Source organism: Fukomys damarensis, unplaced genomic scaffold, assembly GCF_012274545.1.
Source record: "Fukomys damarensis isolate Sample0158 unplaced genomic scaffold, DMR_v1.0_HiC HiC_scaffold_12, whole genome shotgun sequence".
Taxonomy (NCBI): Eukaryota; Metazoa; Chordata; class Mammalia; order Rodentia; family Bathyergidae; genus Fukomys; species Fukomys damarensis.
The window spans coordinates 18,969,727-18,992,941 of NW_022900924.1; the positions used below are offsets into that span (position 1 = coordinate 18,969,727).

The 23,215-nt window shown below is 41.1% G+C and overlaps 1 protein-coding gene across 9 annotated transcripts in view; it reads right to left on the reverse strand.

Moving 5' to 3' along the window:
* Sbno1 (strawberry notch homolog 1) overlaps positions 1–23,215 on the reverse strand; it is an 87,553-nt gene that overhangs the window by 39,488 nt on the left and 24,850 nt on the right. For 5 of the 9 annotated variants that reach the window (XM_033762467.1, XM_033762468.1, XM_010604323.3 and 2 more), the window contains 12 exons: positions 21,814–22,126; positions 17,585–17,685; positions 12,850–12,946; positions 8,771–8,931; positions 6,990–7,123; positions 6,746–6,836; positions 5,269–5,430; positions 4,457–4,592; positions 4,279–4,384; positions 3,905–4,058; positions 2,998–3,180; positions 1,398–1,495 (listed from right to left, as the gene is read on the reverse strand). In XM_033762467.1, the coding sequence (XP_033618358.1) occupies positions 1,398–1,495; positions 2,998–3,180; positions 3,905–4,058; positions 4,279–4,384; positions 4,457–4,592; positions 5,269–5,430; positions 6,746–6,836; positions 6,990–7,123; positions 8,771–8,931; positions 12,850–12,946; positions 17,585–17,685; positions 21,814–22,126 (1,736 nt within the window). The remainder of the gene's footprint in view (positions 1–1,397; positions 1,496–2,997; positions 3,181–3,904; positions 4,059–4,278; positions 4,385–4,456; positions 4,593–5,268; positions 5,431–6,745; positions 6,837–6,989; positions 7,124–8,770; positions 8,932–12,849; positions 12,947–17,584; positions 17,686–21,813; positions 22,127–23,215) is intronic. The other 4 variants (XM_010604324.3, XM_010604319.3, XM_010604322.3 and 1 more) reach the window with 2 other exon arrangements.

Consider the following 23,215-nt stretch of genomic DNA (forward strand, 5'->3'; position numbering starts at 1 on the left):
CCAAAAAAAAAAAAAAAAAAAAAAAAAAAAAGGAATAGTAGGATGAGTATGGTGGTGCACACCCAAAATCCTACTAGCACTTGGGAGGCTGAGGCAAGTGGAGCACCACAAGTTCCAGGCCAGCCTGACCTGAATAATTAAGATACTACCTCAAAAAACGAACAAAAAATGTAGTAAGTATAGTGGCACATATCTATAGTCTCAGCTACTTGGGAAGCTGAGATAGGACGATTACATGAGCCAGGGTTTGAGTTGGGCAACAGCCAAAACCACCTTGTCTTATTAAAAAAATAAAGACCCAAAAGAAAATTCACTATTTGGGGGGGAGAATAATAAGGAAACTGGTGAAACTATAGCAACTTGTAGCAACTTCTACATTAAGAGACTTGCTGCATAGTCCAGGCTAGCCTCAAACTCCCAGCAATCTTCCTACCTCGGTTTCGTGAATGTTGGGATAACAGGCATCTGCAACCACGCCCAGCACCTATTTTAATAATACACTTTAACTCAACATACTATTCTACTGTGATGAATAAGGTATTTTACATCATTTTTTTCTTAAGGAATCTTTCAAATCTGTTCTGTATTCTACACTTATAACTAAACCTAGATTACTCATTTCACCCGATCAGTAAGCACACAATGAGTGGTACTTGAGGGAGTTAAACTACAGAGAAATGCAGCAAGTTCTGCTCTTGAAAGTAGTTCTTAAACTGGGCATGGTGGCGCACACCTGTGACCCCAGCACTTGGGAGGCTGAGGCAGGAAGGTCACCTTGAGTTCAAGGCTAGCCACTACATAGTGAGTTTAAGGTCAGCCTGGGCTACATAGTGAGTCCCTGTCTCAAAGAACCAAAACAAAAACAAAAGTAATTTTCATTTATATCTACCTTCAAAGCAGCACTTAAAAATAGCCTCAAAGGGAAGAGAACTATAGTGGCAGGAACTAGGTTGCTTACTTTACTGTCAGATAACATTTTTAACAACTCTGGAAGATCACTTGCTAATTTCCAATTTTGACAGCAGATTTTATGCTATCAGGGCAAACTAGATACCGCTTCTCTAGAAACAATGGTAATTACAAATGAACTAATCTGAAACTAAAACTAAACCACACTGCCACAGATTTCCAAGATGTTTAAGGAAAGAATCAAGTCCTTCTGTTAATCCACACATTGTAACAAATACTGACAAAATGTGTAATATATTTTAGGATTATGACATCTCTATGACTGTCTTCTAATGGATATACTGTAACATAGAGAGGCACAGAATGGCAAAACACTCAAATGAGGAAAACTTAAAGATGACACACAAGTAATCAAAATTGTGTCAAAGAAATGCTACCATCTGAACTAATGTTAAGTATAAAACTCAGAAATAACATAAAAACATTACTTGGCAGTTGAAACAAAATCATTCAATTCTCCTCCACCCTCTTCCAATGCTTCTAATGTTCTAGCTTCTCCTGTAGACTGCAGACCAATTACAACACACTGGAAAAAAGAAAGTAAGGTAGTTATAAATAAAAATATACTTGTTAGGCAATTTTTTTAACCTTTTTGACTTTAGCAAATACATCTATTAATAAACTATGAAAATACTGTAAAAAACAAAATTTCAAAATAAAGTTAGAAACAGTAGTTAATATATTATTGACTATAATGTGTATAACGATCTTAAGACATTTTAAATACTTGGTAAAAATAAAGACTTTAAAGAATAACCCTATCAGCCAGGGATTTAGCTCAGTGGTTCCACAACCTGCTTCATAAGCACAAGGTCCCGAGTTCAATCCCTGGTAACAAAACAAAACAAAACAAAGGCTCCAAAAGAAGACAGAACACAATAGTGATCACAGCTAATGCCCCTGCCCTTATGGGATTTTTTTTTTTTGGTACCAGGAATCGAAATCAGGACCTATGCTTGCCAGGCAGGCATGGCACCACTGTGCTGTATCACGAGCCCCTGGCCTTTATGGGATTTACAGTCCCTTCTGTTTTAAATAGATGGTTATCAAAAAGAAAAAAATCACGGCTGGGGATGTAGCTCAGTGGCACTGTGCCTCTGTTGCCAAGTGCAAGGTCCAGAGTTCAATCCCCAGGACTGGACAAAAAAAAAAGCTGGGTAAGGATGCACACTTATAATTCTAGCACTACGGGAAGCTAAGGCAAGATCTCAAGTTTGTGGTCAGGTGTGGTAGCACACATCTGTAATCCCAGCACTCTGGAATCTGAGGCCACCCTAGGCTATACAGTGAGTTCAAGGCCAGACTGAACCACAAAGTAAGACCTGTCTCAAAAAACCAAACAGACTCAAGTTTCAGCCTGGCCTGGACAACTTAGTAAGACCCTATGTCATAAACACTAAAAAAGTCCTGAGGAAATAGCTAAGTGCAAAGGCCTTGGGTTCAATCTCCAATTTTTAAAAGGACTGGACTCTCAAGTTCGATCCCCAGTACCAAAAAAAAAAAAGGGCTGGGCTGTAGGTCAGCAGGAGAAGAGTCCCAGGGTTCAATCTCAAAAGGGAAGAGGGAGGCTGGCTTCAGGAAATACTAATTAGTGGATCCACAGTCATCCGTGGTAATGGCCAAATTCGAGTGATATATATTTTGTTATACTTTGAACTAGCTAAAGTATCTAAACAGGTACTGCTTGTAAAATTTTTAAAAACATGAATAAGGGAAAAGGAAAAAAATATGAGAAAACGTAAAAATGGAATTAAAGTGTTTGAAGGGGGGGAGTGGAGGGGAAGATGAAGGGAGGGTGGGGACAAGGGGAAAAAATGAGAACCAAGACCTGCCATGTAAAGGTACAAGATCCCAGTAATGAATGTAACTGTACTGTCTACCTAGAATGTACCAATAAATTAAAAAAAAAAAAATTTTTTTAAATACAATAACTATCTTTTAGAAAAGCTTCACTCTATAAATGTAAAACCTCACACCCACAAAAACAACATAACCAAAAAGAATCTCTGAATGTGTTCTACAACTTACTTTCCCATTCTTGATTTCTTCCCGGGCCAGCTGCACAACCCTCTTAACTTTGGATGCTATGCACAGGTACTTAAAAAACCTCTGGTGTGCAGACCAAAACTGACCCCACATGGACTTCTTCATTCGCTGCTCAGCATCAATCAGGTCTGCAGCCTGCTGAAACCGCTCTCTGGCGATGACCCACTGGAGACATAAAGTCAACATTTCACATGCTTCATCTATGAATAAAGTTATTTTAAAATGACTTTCAATAAAAATAGCTGGGAATTTAGCTCAGTGGTATTGCACCTGCCTAGCAAGTGTAAGGTCCTGAGTTTGATTCCCTGTACCAAAACAATTACAACAACAAAAAATTCTTAGTACATACGGCACCCATTTTAGAAAATATACTTTCATACACTATTTTGAGAAGTACATCACTCAAGTAAATAGCTATTTTTTTGATGGATCACTTTTACAAACTGATAACTGCAGACTATGGAAAAAAAACGATATTGGTTGATGGTCTATTGTGTGGCAATGTCCCTGTTATTTCATAGCAGAAATGCGTTTCTGTGGGCCAACAGACATTACAATGGCAAAACCAACAAGGATTATCAGTGCAGGCCAGGAATTTAGAACTGTGGCACTATGCTATGTTGCAAGTGTCACACAAGGTCCTGAGTCTTATCCCCTGTACCATGAGAAAAAAAAATTATCAGTACATTACAAATGTTAGGAATTAGCCAGGTGTGGTGGCACATGCCTGTAATCCCAGCACTCCGGAGGCTGAGGGAGGAAGATCACCATGAGTTCGAGACCAGCCTGGGCTACATAGTGAATTCCAGGTCAGTCTCAACAACATAGTGAGAACCTGACTCAAAAAACCAAAAAAAAAAAAAAAAGTTAGGAATTAAATACTTCTCACCAGCTTCACTGCTTTGTTATACATTTTAACATAGTTCTGAGAAAGAAGAACTTCCTCAATTTTGAAGGTCACTCCAGTAAAACTTAGCTGTCGGGCAATGTACATTCCTCTAAGCTTCATATCCATAGCAACTATTTCCATGGCACCGACACCTCTGAAGAAAATTAAAACACACAGTAATTATCAAGAAATATAGGGCCAGGGGATTTAGCTCAGTGGTTCCACCACCTGCCTCACAAGCATAAGGACCTGAGTTCAATCCCCAGTACAAAAAAAAAAAAGAAAGGTAGGACTTTAACATACAGTGACAGGTTTAGCAGTAACACATCTGTCCAAGTGCTGCCAAAAATAGCATACACCACAGGCTGCATTACCTGCGCTCCACCGCTTGAATAAAATCACTGAATTCTCTAAATGGAGTCCCCTCACCCCAGATTCCAAGGCGGTTCATATAGGCCATGTTGCGTGGTTCCGAAGCACCTGGAAAATCCCCAAATATGTTATTGCTGCAAAGAGAATTTATATATACTTTTTAAATTAAATAATACTCACCAGTGGCACTCGCATAAACAACTCTGGCCTTTGGCAATTTGTTCTGAAGCTCCAAAACTGCTAAGCCTGTCTTGGTGGGTTTTGAAGAACCAACAGGACATAAGTTTTTTGCTTTATGACACTCATCAAACACTATCTGTAAGGACTAAGTTAAGGAATATACCATCTTATAGTAAACGTCTACCAATTTTTAGGAAGCGTTTACTTTATTTCCTCAAAGCGTCAGGTGGCTTTTCCTTTACACACATAAAAGATGCCATCCATATGCCTCTCCCACATATCAACTCCCTGCCCCAGCCTTTGAGGCAGACACTGACAGGTACCATATTTATCTTAGCCAGGTATTTAATTTCTAACTAGAATGTAGCAAAGGACCCTCTGCAGCAAGAACTGTCCTCCACAGATTATACTGCTGAAAATCCGTCCATACCAGTGGAAATGTGAATGGGAACCAACTTAACCAGCATTTGACAACGTGGTGTGCTTCACACAGGACAATATACGATAAACTGTGAGCAAGTGAGCAACACATTTCGGAATCACAAAATGAACACTCCTGTCTCTTTGTACCTCGGGTTCCTTACCATTTAATGTGAATGCTCACGTAAGTGACAGTGTATTAAGCATTCTTCTTTCCTAAACTGGTCTATCTGACAGAACAGATCAATGTTCTAAGCCCTGGAAATCTAAACAGTAAAACTCTCACCCCAACAATCTATTTATCTAACCTCAGGATTCCCCTTTGCCAAAACTCTGTCATTTTATACTTCTGTGCCATTAAAAGATATAAACACAGCTGTCATAAAGGATACCACTCCATCGAAGTCGTCACCACACCAATGCAGAAGTTGTTTCAACCTAGTTTTATATTTACCACCAGACTGGCTTTCACCAATAAGGGAGGAATACGTAGCAAAAATAACACCCTTTTTCACACTCCCATTATGTTTGGAAGAAATTTTTCCGTATTTGAACTAAAAACAGAAAAGACTTTAATTAGCCTAGGAAACATTTATCTGACCCGAAGTTCCTCTTAACCTGATAGGCTGATGAGAGGCTCAAAAAAGTCAAAACGCTTTTTAAGAGACAACACAAATTTCTTGTACAGTAACACATGTACAAACGTGTGTATGCACGCACATGTGCACACACACACATATATATTATGGTGTAAGGATTCAGTTTTCAAAATGTCAAGAAAGTCTATCACAGGCTGGAGATGTAAGTCAGTGGTGCCACGCCTGTCTGGCAAGTGCAAAGTCCTGAGTTCAATCCCCCGGGGGGGGGGGTCTCTCATTAAAATAAATAAATAAACTCCTCTATGGGAAGAAATCACATAATTTACTCCACAAATATTTACTATGCACTTACTATAGCAGTCCCATTAAGTTCTGAAAGAATATTAGTTAATGTATATACCTCCTTTGATTGCACTTCTCAAAAATAAGAAACAATTACAGTCCTACCCGCATGGTTTCAGTTTCAAATTGTTCATACCTATATCACTCAACACAATGCTTTAAGATACCAATCCACTCAGTAAGACAATGAACCAACTCAGGACTCACGTGGAAAGTAGATTTGTATTTACTTCTCTCCAAGGACTAGCAGGAAGGCACTTATAGGAACCATGTTTTGTCTATTTTACCTTTATAGTCAACACAGGGTGTCAATGAAGATTTTCTAAATGACCATCAAGATTCTAATCACATTAAACTGGGGCCAGGGATTTAGCTCAGCGGTTCGGTGGCCTGCCTTGCAAGCCCAAGGACCCAAGTTCAATCCCCAGTACCAAAAAAACAAACAAACAAACAAACAAAAAAAAACAGTAATCACGTTAAACTGTTTGAGACACCAAAACCCATTTCCTTCTTATGAACTGTTTCCCATGAACACAGGTACATTGCAGTTAAGTCCACTAACAAGACGGATACTGAAACCAGCCTCTAATCTCAAGTTCCTCAATGGACTACACAGGATTTGACACCCTGCAGTGACAAGCACCCCAACGACAATATAAAATTACTTCAGAAACTAGGACAGAATAACTAAAGACAGCATATTCCATATTCCAAAATAGTGTCTATTTTGCCTGCTACTACACAATCACTGCCTGGCATGGTACTTGGCACAGGGTAATACATGAACCAATGGAACTGGCTGCGCTTGCCAGGCATTTTTTGGAATAACACATTTAATCCTAACAACCTTACAGAGTAGAAACTATTACTCCCATCTCAGATGAGTTCAGTATTTACTGAAGGACCAAGTGAACAGGAGTTTTCATACCTTATTTAATGAGTGGACCAAAATGTTTTTTGCTCCAATATCCCTCAAATCTCTTTCAGCATCATACTTTAAGTCATTGGAAACACTGAACCTGTCATTAAAACAAGAGAAGAAAAAAGAAAAACAAATTAAACCAAGTTACATTACTAATAGAATTCAGGAATAATGCCAGGTCTTTTAAATCCATTCCCACATGCCAAACTGTTCACAAATGAAGCCTTCCACAGCCAGTCCCAACACTTACCACAATGCTCTCTTCCTACTCAACAAATAATTTTCATAGATGATTCCTGCTATTGTCCTGCCTTTCCCTACACCAGCACCATCACCAATTAAGAAGCCAGCACGATCTCCATTAGGTAGGAATGTTTCATGTTGCTGAAAAAGAGAAGTCTAGTAACTAATCCTTCATATATTTCGATTAATCTTTCATAATAGATACAGGAATATACTACTCACCTTTTGTTACATATATGGCATAAGGTTTTCCCTGTAGTTAGTGTGGATACATTCTATATACTCTTTCCTGCTACTGTCCCATGCACCAAGTTTTTTTTTAATACAATGTCCCTCTATGTAGCCTGGGCTGGCCTCAAACTCACGGCAATCCTCCTGCCTCAACCTCCCAAGTGCTGGGATTGCAGGCGTGCACCACTACACCTGGCTATATCATGAAATTGACCAACTGGTGGGAAGCCTTCCACACCTTTCAACACTAGCACAATCAAGTACCAACCTATATATTTATTAAGTTAACTATGGGAAATAACTGGCTATTTGGATCATTACCTATTTTACAAATGGAATATGATCAAAATCCAATGCAAGAAAATTGCTGTTAATTCCAGCTCATGTAATTTTTTGCTTTTGTTTTTTGTTTTTTTTTTGAGACAGTGTCTCACTATGTAGTTGAGACTGACCTGGAACTCACTACGTAGCCCAGGCTGGTCTTGAACTCACAGTGATCCTCCTGCCTCAGCCTCCGGAGTGCTGGAATTACAGGCATGTGCCACCACGCCCAGCCAGCTCGTGTAATTTTTAAAGCCTCCACAAAACCCTACAAAGCATGGTAATGCCAGTTTATTCAATCATGCCCAACACTGCAGACAGTGAAATCATTCCAATGGGGGGAAGAAGAGATCCCTACATGTATATTTTTATCAAAGGAAGAGAGTCCCAGTAGTGGAACTGTTAGGTCAAAAGGTAAATACGTTTTTAATTTTGTTCTCTATCATCTTTGATTTTACTCTTCAAATTATTTACATTTTGGGTTTCTCATGTAAGAGAAACTACACAGTACTTAACCTCTCCTGTGTTTCATTTATTTAACTTAGCACTGTGACAGATCCACTGTGATGGATCCAGAAAGATCCATTTTCCTTCAAATGACTCAACTTTATCCTTCTTTACAGAATAGTACTTCCCTGTGTACATATGCCATATTTTTTTTATCCAGTCAGCTGCTGATAGGTACAGAGATATTCATGATTAAATTGTTGTGAGCTTAGGTAGACAGGTATCACTGCATTTTAAAATTTATAGGTATTTCCAGTGCAAAAATGCTACAGCAGGCCAGGTATAGTGGTGCATGACTGTAATCCCAGCACTCGGAGGCTGAGGCAGGAAGATCGTTGTGAGTTCCAGGTTAGTCTCAACTATACAGTGAGACCCTATCTCAAAAACCAAAAAAGCTACAGCATTCATCATTTCCACAGCAAAGACATTCTGCCTATCTCACATATCATCCCATTTTGTAACACATAAAACTTCTATAAAAACCACATTCGACAAGTTTGCCATGCAAGGAAACTTCCTTCTCCTTTGAATTAAAACTACATTGTACAGCTGGGGATTAGCTAAGTGGCACTGTGCCTGCCTCGCAAGGTCCCGAATTCCATCCCTGGTACAAAAAATAAGCACAAGGTCCTAAGTTTGATCCCGATACCAGGGGAAGGGAAAAAAAAACTACGCTGTACAGAAGAACATAAAACAATAACTACTGCACAATTTATGCACGTTGCTTACCTGGGCTGCATATGTAATTGCCTCAAGTTGCAATGCTGATAACCAGCCACTGTCAATGGTCTCTTCAGAGATGGACGTTTTATACCAAACATCAGGAGGAGTGACACTGGATAAAGAGCTAGTTTCCACTACAGCATCTGGATGACGCAGGCCAATTTTTACTAAACAAAAATTTTTAAAATACTTCATTTATTTCATTCTAGGAACATTTCCAGTTTAATTATAAGACACTGCAGGAGTTTTCCTACAACACAGAAAACATTTGAGTAACTATTCACTCTGAGCTTCCATATGGGCCTGCGGATGCAACAGTGAGAGAACACTTACTTGCCTACCATGTGCACAGCCCTAGGTTCAATCCCTAGCACCACAAAAAAAAATCCTTATTGACTATAAAGTACTCCATAAATTTGACTAAAATGATTTAACAACTACATTCAGCTCATACAAAAACTTGCTGATAAAAACAATGAGTTTAAAATCACAGGCCTAGGCCGGGAATTTAGCTCAGGGGTGCCACTGCCTGCCTCACAAACACAAGGTCCAGTTTGATCCCTGGTACCAAAATAATAAATAAAAATAAAAAAATAAAATAAAATAACAGACCTAGCCAAGCACCATGGAGGATCACAAGATCCTACCAATTGGGAGCCCTGAGTAGAAAACAAAGAGACCTGATTTAAAAAAAAAAAAAAAAAGAAAAAAAAAAGTAATAAATAAAAACACTAAATTCATAAATAAGGTTTCCCCGAAATGAAAAACATAACCCGCTGTCTCAGATTAAAGAAGTTTTCCTTAAAGGAGTCATTCATTTTGCTCCACAAAAGTTCACAATATAATTTCACTTTTAAAGAAAGCCATGGTGATAACATTAAACAGCAACTAACTCCCCAAAGTATACAATATGAATAATTTTAAATAGTGATTAGCAAACATTTCCTATAAAAGGTCAAGCAGGGGCCCCCGCTCAGTGGTTCCACCACCTGTCTTGCAAGCTCAAGGTTCCAAGTTCAATAACTGGTCCACCCCCAACCCCACCACCAAAAAAGTCAAGCAGTAACTGTTTTCAGCTTTACAGGCCATCCAGTCCCTTCCATTTTTTGTTTGTTTTTTTTTGTTTTGTTTTGTTGTTGTTGTTTTTTTTTTGAGACAGGGTCTCACTATGTAGTTGAGACTGAACTGGAACTCACTATGTAGCCCAGGCTGGTCTCGAACTCACAGTGATCCTCCTGCCTCAGACACCGAGTACTGGGATTACAGGTGTGCGCCACCACACCCAGCTCATCCAGTCTATTTCAAAATTACTTAACACTGTTACTGTAAAGGCAGTCATGAACAATGACTAAACTGATGGGTATGCCTATGTTTCAATAATGCTTTATTTGCTAAGACAAGTAGTACATCCAGACCTCTCCCTGGTTTAAAGGGTCAGAGATAAACTCAACTCTTTTGTAAAAACTTACTGGGAGGAGGAAAAAAACAAAATAGGTAGCACAGAGCTGGGGATTTAGCTCAGTGGTGCCACCATCTGCCTTGCAAGTGCAAGGTCCTGAGTTCAATCCCTGGTACCGCAAAAATAAAATAAAATAAAAAACCAAGTTATTTGCTGGGGATTTAACTCAGTGGTGCCACCGCCTGCCTCGCAAGCGCAAAGACCCAAGTTCCATCCCTGGTACCAAAAAAAAAGAAGAAACTAGCTAGGCATGCCAGCATGCCTGTAATCCCAGCACTAGGGAGACTGAGGCAGGAGGATCACTGTGAGTTGGAGACCAGCTGGGCTACATAGTGAGTTCCAGATCAGTCTCAACTACATAGTGAGACCCTGTCTCAAAAAACCAAAAAAAAAAAAAAATCAAAATAGGTATCACATCCTAAAACTTCTTCTTTTACTTTTAGTAGCATAGGAGCTTGAATTTAAGGAGCCAAGCTACATCCCCAGACTCTTTAAATCGGCATTTTGGGGTGGTTCTTGCTAAGGCTCTTGCCTAGGCTGAACTGAAACTTAGAATTTTCCTTCCCTGACTCCAGAGTAACTAGAACTACAAGCACATGCCATCATATCTGGCTCTAAAATTTTCTTCTAGGGCCGGGGATTTAGCCCAGGGCTTCCAGCGCCTGCCTTACAAGTGCAAGGACCCAAGTTCAATCCCCAGTACCCAAAAATACATAAATAAACAAATAAAACTTTCTTCTGAAACAGTCCAGGCTAGCCTTAAACTCATTATGTAGTGGAGGCTGGCCTCAAATTCATGCAATACTCCTGCCTTAGCTTTCCAAGTACTGAGATTACAGGTGAGCACTGCCATGCCTGGCTCTAAAACTCATCATCCCCCACCCCTCCACCCCATCCCCAGCACCAGGGATCAAACTCAGGAGTTCGCACTTGCGAGGCAGTCATAACACCACTGAGCTACATCCCTAGCCCTCTAAAACTCATTTTATTTGTTTTTGTTTTTTGAGATAAAGTCTCACTATTTAGTTGAGACTGACATGGAAACTACGTAGCCGAGGCTGGTCTCCAACTCACAGCGATCCTCCTGCCTCAGCCTTCCTAAAGTGCTGGGATTACAGGCATGCGCCACCATGCCCAGCTCTCTAAAACTCATTTTAAATTTAAGAAAACTATAGACTCTTGAGAGTCTTTACAAAGTTGATAAACAGAAAATTTTAGTTTTTTTTTGTTTGTTTGTTTGTTTTTTGAGACAGGGTCTCTCACTATGTAGTTGAGACTGACCTGGAACTCACAATGTAGCCCAGGCTGGTCTCAAACTCACATCCATCCTCCTGCCTCAGCCTCCCAAGTGCTGGGATTATAGGCATGTGCCACCACGCCCAGTTTAGTTCATTTTAAATATTAGCGACTTTTTGAACATATAAGACATAATCTAGACTTAGATTTGATCACTACATAAATAATGCAAAAATAAGTTTCTGTACAAAATCTATATAAACTATTAAGTTTCCATTTCACAGAGTGGCCACTAAAACATGAATCATGGCTTTTATACAAAAGACAGAAATAATATTAATGAAAAACAATGAATTCAAACAGCTTAAACTATTCATTAATAAGATTCAAAAGAGAAAAAAAGATTCTGATGGTTAGCTTGGTGTGGTGGCACATGTCTGTAATCCCAGCACTGTGGGAGGCTGGGGCAGGAGGACCACAAATTCAAGTCTAGCTTGGGCAACTTAGCGCCCTGGGTTCGATCCCCAGGACCGAAAAAAAAATTTTTTTTATAATTTTCATTAAGATTTATAAATATAAAATTAAAACACACATTTGTGTACTTGTTTTGTTGCTGTTTTGTTTGTTTTGGTTCCAGGGACTGAATTCAGGACTTTGCACTTGTGAGACAGGTAGCAGCACCACTGAGTTAAATCCTGTCCCTGCTGTTTGGTTTTTTGAGACTAGGTCCTGCTATGCAGTTCAGGCTGGTCTTTTACTCACAGTGGTGATCCTCCCACCATAGCCTCCCAAGTGTTGGGATCATAGGTGTGTTGCTACGATGCCAGGTTTAAAGTATACATTTTTATACCTACAATTTGCTTAAAATAATTTTATTTTTTTTCTCATTGAGTTTACTGGTACATTTTAGGTATATAGTACAGTTACATTCATCATGCTTAAAGTAATTTTATTACCAGTACTTACATAAGCAAAATTAACTTGAAAGAAAATAATAATAATCCTTTCGTCTTTATTTCAAAGACTTCAATCTAAAAGTTCTAAATTTGTATAGAAAAAAATTTCAGTGAAACTTTAATGTATTTTTAAAACATTACAGCCAGGCGTGGTGGCACGTACCTGTAATCCCAGCACTCGGGAGGCTGAGGCGGGATGCTCACTCTGAGACCAGCCTGGGCTACATAGTGAGTTCCAGGCCAGTCTCAACTACATAGTGAGACCCTGTCTCAAAAGATTAAAACATTAGAGCTTAAAACACAAGACGAAACTTCCCACTTGTTGACTGCTGGAGTACACAGGGCCGGTTATGTCCCTATACAAGGGAGAATTATCTAAGTTCAAGAGGAACCCAGAAGTCTTTCTGTTATTCTGACAAAGCTCAAAGACATACATTTTATTGGCATATACTCTGCATAGGTTTCAGCATGGCCCATTTCTTCTTCATCTTCTTCCTCTGGCTCATCTTCCTCTTTTACAACAGGAACCTTCTGTAACAGAGAATGTACAATTAATCTGGAATCCAGAGGCACAGCCAACATACAGGGAACTCTCAGGCAGGAGCACCAGAACCGCCAACCTTGGACTGGAAGGCACCACCTGCATGTTCTCTCAACCCAGGTCTCACTTCGTGGCTTCCCTGCTTCTCCAATGGCAACCTACTCTCCCTTACATACAATGTCACCATAGGGTGCTGCAACTCCTCTGCAGTCACCATAGGGTGCTGCAACTCCTCTGCAGCCACCATCTCCCCTTCAGTACTGCCTCCCTATGGTCCACTCTCTCCCCAAACTCCCCATTCCTTCCAGTTCCAAGAACAAGCAGAGTGGGGAGGAAAGTGGCAGGATCTCTCTCCAGCTCACACAGCTCCAGCTCTTCAGCTCACCTCCACCTGCCTTCTTTCTCAGACCCTACAAGCACAGAACAGCCCAGGAGACTGGCATTCAAGGTTCTTCCAGAGCACACTAACTTCACACTCCCGCATCTCCACATAACAAGTACACAGCAATGGCCAAGAGATTTCCCCTCAACTTGAGCACTCCGGCAGAAAATGGAGTGCTGATAATTGCACCAAAACAACGGGTAACATGGACTGTTGTTGGCAAGCCCAGGGAATGGCCGCCATACTCAATACATTTCCCCTCTTTCTCCATGGATCCTTACAGGTGGAGTGGGAGGAATGAGAGAGCAGAAGACCCTAATCACACATGCCTCGTCATGCCCAGTAAAGAGATCAGGAAGCCATCAGGTTCAGAGAACTGGGCAGAGAAGCTGCTTTAAAACCCAGCAGACAAGGCAGGGGGAGGAGGAGAAAGAAGGCTCAGTCCAAGTCTCCACGGTAAAGCACGCTCCTTTCTCTGGGGTTTACCCAAATCCAGAGCAGAATGTGCTAGCACAAATATGCTTGACACACAGGGAAGGAAGGAAGGAGAATGGGAGCATCCAAACAACAGCCTGAGAGTCCTGAGGTGAAATCCCAACTCCGAACAGGCTCACAATGAAGCCCAACATTAGACAATGGAGACAAAATGGGACCAGCCAGGGAAATAGATCTGATACCATTTGCTGTTATTTCATTCTGAATCCTTGGGGCAAATTATCTCAACACTGAGTCCTCTGCACTTTCACCTCAACTAGAATACACGAATCAGTCTATGTTATCAAACCTTGTTTCTCCCTTTTCTTTTTCTTTCTTTTTTGGTTTGCGACAGGGTCACACTATGTAGCTGAGACTGACCTGGAACTATGTAGCCCAGGCAGGTCTCGAACTCACAACAATCCTCCTGCCTCAGCCTCCCAAGTGCATGCGCTACCACGCCCAGCTTCTCCCTTTTCTTCCTCTAGATTTTTTTTTTTAAGGCAGGCTCTCACTAAACTGCCCAAGGCTGGCCTCAAATTACATTTGGCTTGGCTTTAAATTCATTTGATTGATTGGTTTTGATGATAATAGGGTTGAATTCGGGCCTCTACATTGAGCTACATCCCTAGCCCTTTACTATTTTTTAATTTTTTTTTTTTTTTTTTTGTACTGGGGAACAAACTCCGGTCCTTGCACTTGCAAGACAGGTGGTGGAACCACTGAGCTAAATCCTGGCCCACTACTTTTAAATTTTTGTTTTGTTTTTGTTTTGTTTGAAACAGGGTCTCACTATGTAGTTGAGACTGACCTGGGACTCACTACTAGCGCAGGCTGGGTTTGAACTCACAGTGGTCCTCCTGCCTCAGCCTCCTAAGTGCTGGGATTACAGGCGTGCGCCACCAGGTCTGGCTCTGTTTTGTTTTGTTTTAGAGACAGGGTCTTGTCTTGATATGTAGTCCAGACTGACCTTGAACTCATGGCAATCCTCCTGCCTCAGGCCAGATACAGGGATTACAGGCATGCAGCACCACTCCTGACCTCTAATTTTAATTTTGAGACAGGGTCTCACTACATCACTCAATTGCCTAAAACGGACTCAAATTTGTGATCTTCCTGCCTCAGCATCTCAAGTAGCTGAGATAATTAAGCATGTGCCAACACCCACCTTCTAGATTTTCAGAAAAATCACTAAGGATATAACTGAAGGGTAAATTGAAAGTATTGAAGGGTCAAACATTCAGGGACCAGACGGGGTGTATTTCTAAGCCAGATGTATATGAACTGGCAATTGACACGAAGCTTCAGCTCAAGGAGCAGAGGCAGAGCAAGCCAACAGTGATGTGGTTCATGAGTTTACCAGCTGAGAAGTGTGAGGCCAGGGTTGTCAGACCCTCCAATTTTTTGTTGTTTTTTGTTTTGTTTTTGGTACCAGAGATGAACTCAGGACCTTGCACTTGTGAGGAAGGCAGTGGCACCACTGAGCTAAATCCCCAGCCTTGGCCCTCCTATTTATCAACAGAACCTGGAAATCAGGATTTCTTGTCCCCACAAAGTATTCAAAATGCCTCCAAACACTGTAGGAGCCAGGAAAATGCATCTGTTTACACTTCTTGAGGAAAAATCACAGCTAAGAAAACCAACTTCTAAGTGCTGCTGGTGTATAACACTGAGTAACTAGATGCTGCCAGTATTTGTTCTCCTGGTGCCCACTGAGCACCTCAGGAACAGGCCACTGGGCCACCTCCAATTCCATGCCTCATGTCCAGGTCCACAGTCTTTTCACACTGCTAAGATAAGACAGCTACCACTTTCTCTTTCTCATTTTCCCGTGCCCTTTTCAAATCCCCTAGTACAGTGGGGTGCAGTGAGGTAATCCCAACACACATGATAAGGTCAGAAGGATCATGTTTGAGCCCAGCCTGGGCAACTCAGTGACTTAGTGAGTCTCTGTGGGACACAGATCAGCGAAGATCCAGGGTTTGATTCCCAGAACCACAAACAACAGACAGAAAAACCTTCCCCCTCCTGCAATCCCCTAGCTCAGTCCCTGCTTACCTCCCTTTTAGATTACTTAGCCCCCTCTCTTACCTACCCTGAATCCAGAGCAGGCCTTAAGTTGCCCACTTGTAATTGGCTCTTTTCAGGGGCTACTCCACCCCCAAAGTCCTTCAAGCTCAGCTCAAGAGCCTGAATCTTCCACTGCCACTTCTCCTAGCAAACCAAGGACCCCAGCTTATCTTACCTAAGCACAGTGGTCACCTCCTCCAGGCCTGTTAATGCTCTGGAGCCCTTCCTTAGATGCCTTTTCCACATCTCTCCAGTCAAACCCCAGATACACACACCTTCCTGAGGAAACCTACACTTGCAGAGGTCTTGCACCCTACAAACCCCCCAGCCTGTATCGTGAGCCTCACAATATGCTCTATGAGGTGCTGTGGGTTCATGCTTCGTCCAGTGGGCCGAGAGAGCTGATGTTATTGAAAGGGGAATTGCACAATATTTATCTTATAAAAACCCACTGCACCAATGTTATCCACAGTGATGTTAACATTCCAATCAATTAAACTGAAACATGCTGCATTTCTAAGAAAAAATTTCCTTAATTTTAATTTTTGCTTTTTGAGACAGGGTCACAGGCTGGCCAGGACCCAATATTTAACCTCAGCTGGCCTTGAACTTTGTTCTTCTTGTCTCAGCCTCCCAGGAGCTAGGGTTACAGGTGTAGATGCATGTCCAAAATTTAGTAAGAATACAGAAAATCACATAGTTACTTTTAACTCAATCATTATACGATCTGACAAGTCTTAACTAGCTATACATATTCAGGTTCACTCGTGAAATAAATATAGTTGTCACAGATTTTGTTAGCCCTACATTGTCTTTTATCCTGATTATGTAAGATTTTTAATAAAAAGATTAATATTACATGTAATAGCATTATTAAATATCAAAGTTTTAATCAGGGACAACCAGCTTTCAGGACCGGTCTCTCTTAGACAGAAGCTTTCTTTCTCTCAATAAACTTCCTATTCTTAACCTCCATTGTTCCTAGAATTCATTCTTTGAGAGAACCCAAACTCATGTTTCAGATATCTAGCAGGTGTGAGAGTTACATCTATTCCCCTATTTTCAGTATGATGTCACCTGTTTTGTTCTTCTTGCTCAAGATTTCTCTATTTGTGTTCCTGTTGTGGGTTTATATGAATTTTAGTTTTGTTTTTTCTGTAAAGAATGTCATTGCAATTTGGGTGTGGATTGCACTGAAGCTATGGGTCACTTTGTGTATGTGCACATTTTAATGGTATTAATTCTTCAGTCCATGAAAAAAGTTTTAATCATCCTGTTTATATGTAAATTTATTTCAATGAAATTTCCCCACGTTTATGTAGTCTACCTCTACTTAAAAGTTTTCTGAGTTGTTCTAGAGTACTTTTACACTGTTTTTGGGGGACAGGATCTCACTATGCATTTCAGGATGGATTTGAACTATGTAGCCCAGGATGGCTTTGAACATGCGGTGATCCTCCTAAGTGCTGGGATTACAGTCATGCACCACCACATCCCAGCTTTGTTTTTGGTTTTTTGAGGCACTGTTATATTGTCCAGCCTGACCTTGAGCTCATGAAGTAACCCAGGCTGGCCTTGAACTTGCACCAATCCTTCCTGCCTCAGCCTCCAGAGTGCTGGTCTTACAGGAGTTTCCCACTAGGCCCTATTTCAAGTATACTTTCATACTACAAATATATAGACACAGATGTTTGAAACTCACCATTGTTGGGGAAAAACTCCTCATTTTCATGTCATTTATCCATATTCTTGCTACTTCTTTATTAGAAGACTCTTTCTTCACTGTACCATTGCTTACATCAGCTAAAAAGGAGAAATCAATTTACATTTTTAAAAATCTCAGTTTCTTTGCCTACTGTTTCAAGATTCAGTGATATTTACCTACTTCACAAATCAAAGGACATCACTCTGCCTGCTGTTAAAATTAAGCATATACATTTACAAAGAAATTAACTTTAGAAAACAACTCAAAAAGGCAAAGTGTGCAGGGCAAACAAATCTGAGAAAAGCACGCTTACCAGAACTATTTGATGGTTTAATTCAGACACAAAAACCAGTATTGCTTTGAAACACTCCACTTGGCTCATTAAAACAAAACAAAACAAATCTTTTCAGATTTGATGGTACTAATTTTTCAAGGCAAAATAATTATTTGTAGAGAAAATCAATTTGGGAATTTTTCATTTCCCTCCTGTCCTCAGAATGAAGATCCAAACAATGAATCCTTTCTTCATCAGCAGCTTTCAAATACTTTCTAAATAAATGTACACCTAGAACTTCAGGCTCCAACTATCAACTCAACTACCACTGTCTGATTGCACAGCTGGAGACAGGAGTGCCCGGAGCTGGGCAGCAAGCCTGAGGATCCCAGAAGCACTCCTCAGCCAGGAGTCTGGAGAGCACAGTGCAAGCTACCCTTAAGGAAGAGACCATCCAGACTGACTGACCTCCTAGATGAGCATCTGGGAAACCTTTCACTTGAAGTCCAAAAACTGTAGGACTAAATTAAAGTCTTAACTACAAAGACCAGAAAACAGACGACCTACAGTGGAAGACCCAGTGATTAGTTTACAGAACTTTAAGATGAGCTCAACGGAGAGATCATATTCCAAAGAGAAACCCAAAGGGCCAAACCCACACAGCTAAGAGGTAACCTTGCTGTGTGGAGTTTTACAGTGTTCAAGTTTCAGTAAAAAGATGAGGCTCTCCACCAATTCAAACCTTTGTTTATTTTCAGCATTTACTTACCATTGTTGATTTTTAGTACTTATCTAACAGTTTTCCAGGATTCCACAAGGATGCCTGGCTTGGCCTGTTAACTAAAATTCCAACCTTGACTGCAGGAGATCTCACTGTCCCAAAGAGCCCTCAGTCAGGGACACCACTATGTGGTTCACACTTTGCTCTCCCTGAGGCTCTCACCTCTCCTTTGGGTGGGGAAGGCACAGGTGGAATAAGACTGAAATGCTCAGCATGCCTATAAGGCTTCCTCATCAAATCCAAACAGCCGGATGCAAATCATCTGCCATCAACTGCCGCCCACCTCTGAGCACCTGGAGCCACTGCAGATGGTGCCCTGTACTCAGCCAGGTCCTGGCACCAACCTGCACTCTGAGGCAGGAAATGAAAAGCAGTTCCCTGGCCAGGGACTTAGCTCAGTGGTTCCGCTGCCTGCCTCACAAGCACAAGGTCCCAAGTTCAAGGCCCAGTACAAAAAAAAATCAGTTCCCAGACAGCAAAAATGATTTCCCCAGCACTCAGGAGGCTGAGACAGGAGGACTGCTGTGAGTTCAAAACCAGCCTGGGCTACACAGTGAGTTCCAGATCAGTCTCAACTACATAGTGAGACCCTGTCTCAAAAAAAAGAAAAAAAAAAAAATGATTTCCCAACTAGCACCCAGCTGCTAGAATACTCAGAACAATAACCCTGAGATAAAAGTACAGCCACAAGGGCACAAACTATGGACCCAAACATAAAAATCAGATTATCTGAAATTTATAATTACATCTGTCACCACAGGTAGTCATTTCTCACTCATTCCATCCAAAGGCCCCAAACTCTATAAAAGAACATTACTACTTCAAAGCAATCAATTCTGCCACAGATTTATATACTGTCCAAAGCAGGTATTAAAACCTATCTCCACCCGGGATTTAGCTCAGTGGTTCTGCCGCCTGCCTCGCAAGCGCAAGGACCCAAGTTCGATTCCCAGTACAAAAAAAAAAAAAAAACTATCTCCCACAATTAGGAAAATAAGCAAGTTCTTTGGAAGGACAAAATGTCTATCCTAAGTCTATCACATGGCCAGCTGTGATAGTGCTATAATCCCAGCATTCCAGAGGCTGAGGCAGGAGGATCACCATGAATTCAAAGCCAGTGTGGGCTACAAAATGAGTTCAAGGCCAGCCTTAATTATAAAGCGATACCCTATCTCAAAAAACACACACAGGGGCCCAGTAATGCCACCGCCTGCCTCGCAAGCCCCAGGTCCCAAATTCTATAACTGGTACCCAAAACAAAACAAAACAAAAAAAAAACAACAACCACCCATACACAAAAACAAAATCCAAAGTCTAGCACTTCATTCCCTGAGCCTTGACAGTGGTATGCACATATCCATGTAAACCGTCAGGAACAGGACTCCCCTTAGAGCTCACTGTAACCTCATTCTAGTCCCTTGATCCCAAAATTTCAAAAAATTCCAACATAACTGACCAAAAAATTAAAAACAACGAACATTCATCTGCATGCTAAAACTGTGAAATAAAACACACAAGAAAAAGGATAACTGGGGTCAGAATTACTGTCTCCCAAAATACTGCCGATAGGACTGCTAGAAACAGGGATTCAAGGACTCTTAACTCAAAGGAAGAGAGAAGGGAAGATTCTCCCTCTTATAAGCTGCTCTTGTTTCAGTCTAAAATTGTGATGGCGGCTGTGGTGGAACACACCTGTTATCCCTAGCACTCAGCAGGCTGAGGCAGAAAGATCTCAAATTCAGTTTCAGCCTGGACAACTCAGAGAGACCCTCAAAAATAAACCGGGCATGGTGGCGCACACCTGTAATCCCAGCACTCAGGAGGCTGAAGCAGGAGGATTGCTAGGAGTTCGAGACCAGCCTGGGCTACATAGTTCCAGGTCAGACTCAACTACATAGAGACCCTGTCTTAAAAAAACAAAATAAATAAATAAATAATAAAAATAAATAAAGAGGGATAGGGATGAAGCTCAAGGCAGTGGGGAATGAACCCAGAGCCTTCACAATGAGATACATACCCGTATTTTTCTTTTTTTTAATCTGAGGCAGGGTCTCCCTAAATCATCTAGGCTGGGCTTCAGCTTACAATCCTGCTTGAGCCACCCACAGTGATAGAATTACTGCTGTGACTGCCAAACCAGCAAATTGTACAGTTTAAAGGAGTGAAAGGGCTGGGTAGGTGGCACACACTTGTAATCCAAGCACTTTGGGAGGCTACAGGAAGAGGATCACAAGTTCAAGCCCAGCCTGGCAACACAAAGACTCAGGGAAACTCAGGCACAATAATAAAAGGAACTGGGTGTGGTGGCAAAGGCCTGTGATCTCAGCACTGGGGAGACTGAGGCAGGAGGATCACCATAAATATGAGGCCATCCTAGGCTACACAGTGAGTTCAAGGCCAGCCTGAACTGCATAGCAAGACCCTGTCAGAGAAAAAAACAAAACAAAACAAAACAAAGACTATCAGCAAAAATACCTCTGGAGAGCTTTTTTAGAGATGCAGAAGTTTCTGCCCCATCCTCATCAGATTTTGCTTTTGAGCAAGATCTTTATGTGATTGACAGGCAAAGAAAGTATAAAAAATTAGTCAGGAGTGGTGGCACACACCTGTAATCCCAGCACTCGGGAGGCTGAGGCAGGAGGACCACTGTGAGTTCAAGCCCAACCTGGGCTATGTAGTGAGTTCCAGGTCAGTCTCAACTACATAGTGAGACCCTGTCTTAAAAAAAAAAAGAAAGTATAAAAAATTGATTTAAAGGATCAAAAAATACACTAACTGGTTACTCATATAAAACTGAGATGAGGGCCGGGGATTTAGCTCAGCGGTTTGGTGGCCTGCCTTGCAAGCGCAAAGACCCGAGTTCAATCCCCGATACCAAAAAATAAAAATAAAAATAAAAATAAATAAAACTGAGATGATATCATGACAGCTACTCAATATCCCAAATACATCATTTCAAAGCAAAATGCTCCACCAATGCCTCTATCTCTCTGCTTCCCTTGAACTGGGTACATACTGTCCTTGAACTGGGTACATACTGTAAGAACGCAAAGTAAGGCAAGCAATGGCTCTTTCATGCCCAGCTCTTTTAAGACACAAGGAAACCATCAAAAGACTGTGACATAGTTTACAAAAGACAAGATTTCTGCTACTGTAACCAAAAAGACTTACTAGCTGCAGTTGCAACTGGCTGAGCAATATTAGCAGGTGGCTTCAGCTTCATGAGTTCATTCAGGCTATTATTTTTTAGTAGATCCTTTAGCTGAACCTGGTCTTTCGAAGGTGCAGAGGTCACGGTGTTCCGCAATGCTGGTGCTGAGACCGAAGGGTGGGTGTTTGCAGTAGTCTGGATAAATTTTGTTAAAGTGATGGTCTGCCTGTTAGTTGTTACAGGTGGTGTTTTAGTCATTACAATTGTAGATCCCAGGGTTGGAAGTTGATTTATTTGATTCAACACAAATGTTGTAGTAGATGGAGGCTGCTGCTAGGGAACAAGACAAAACAAAACAAAACAATCAAAATTCTTTACACACAAAAAATGTTTCCTTCTCCAATGCAGTCTATATCCATAAACTTAATGGGCATTAACAAATCTAAAATGGATTTTATTCTTCCTAAATCCCCAGCCCAGTACTGTCTCTAGGTCTAGTATGATTAGTGATAAATTACCAAATTACAGGGCCAGGGATTTAGCTCAGTGGTACCAGCATCTGCCTCGCAAGTGCAAAGACCGGAGTTCAATCCCCGGTACCAAAAACAAAACCTTACAAACAAAAATTACCAAGTTACAACCCCACTTTGAAAGAAACAAAGTAGATATTAGTGTGATATTTCATACAACTATTAAAGTCAAAAGCATAAATGGAAGCTATCCCAAGCAAACGGCTAGGTCTAGTAATCCTAAATAATAATTGGTAACAAGAAGAATTGCTTTTTGGTTTTTTGAGACAGGGTCTTGTTTTGTGGTCCAGGCTGTCCTAGAACTCATGGTGATCCACCTGCCTCAGCCTCCTGAGTGCTAGGATTCTAGGTGTGCACCACCATGCTTCTCAAAAGCAAGATATAGCTCAGTGGTGCCATGCCTGCCTGGCAAGCACAAGGTCCTGAGTTTGACCCCCCCAGTACTGCCAAGAAAAAAAAAAGAATTTCAAATGCTGGTACCACACCAACTAGACAATTCTGAGCCAGTCACTTAAGCAACTGCAGGCCTAAATTCCCTTGAAGCCTATTTTCTGGCTTTAATATTATGTGACTCCTAGCTGGGTGTAGTGGCGAATGCCTGTAATTCCAGCAGTCAGGAGGCTGAGGCAGGAGGATCGCCATGAGTTTGAGGCCAGCCTGAGATACATAGTGAGTTCAAGGCCACCCTGAACTACACAGTGAAACCCTGTCTCAAAACAAAAAATCTTTCTGTCAATGCTCTGCTTGCTACCATACAGGATACACCAAATTTAGAACTTAAAAGACAAAAACAACCCAGTCAAGTAAACTACAAATATTGATAATAATGTGAGTGCTACAGGAACTAAAATAGAGCCACAAAACGTTTTCTTTTTCATTGGTGGGTAAGGTG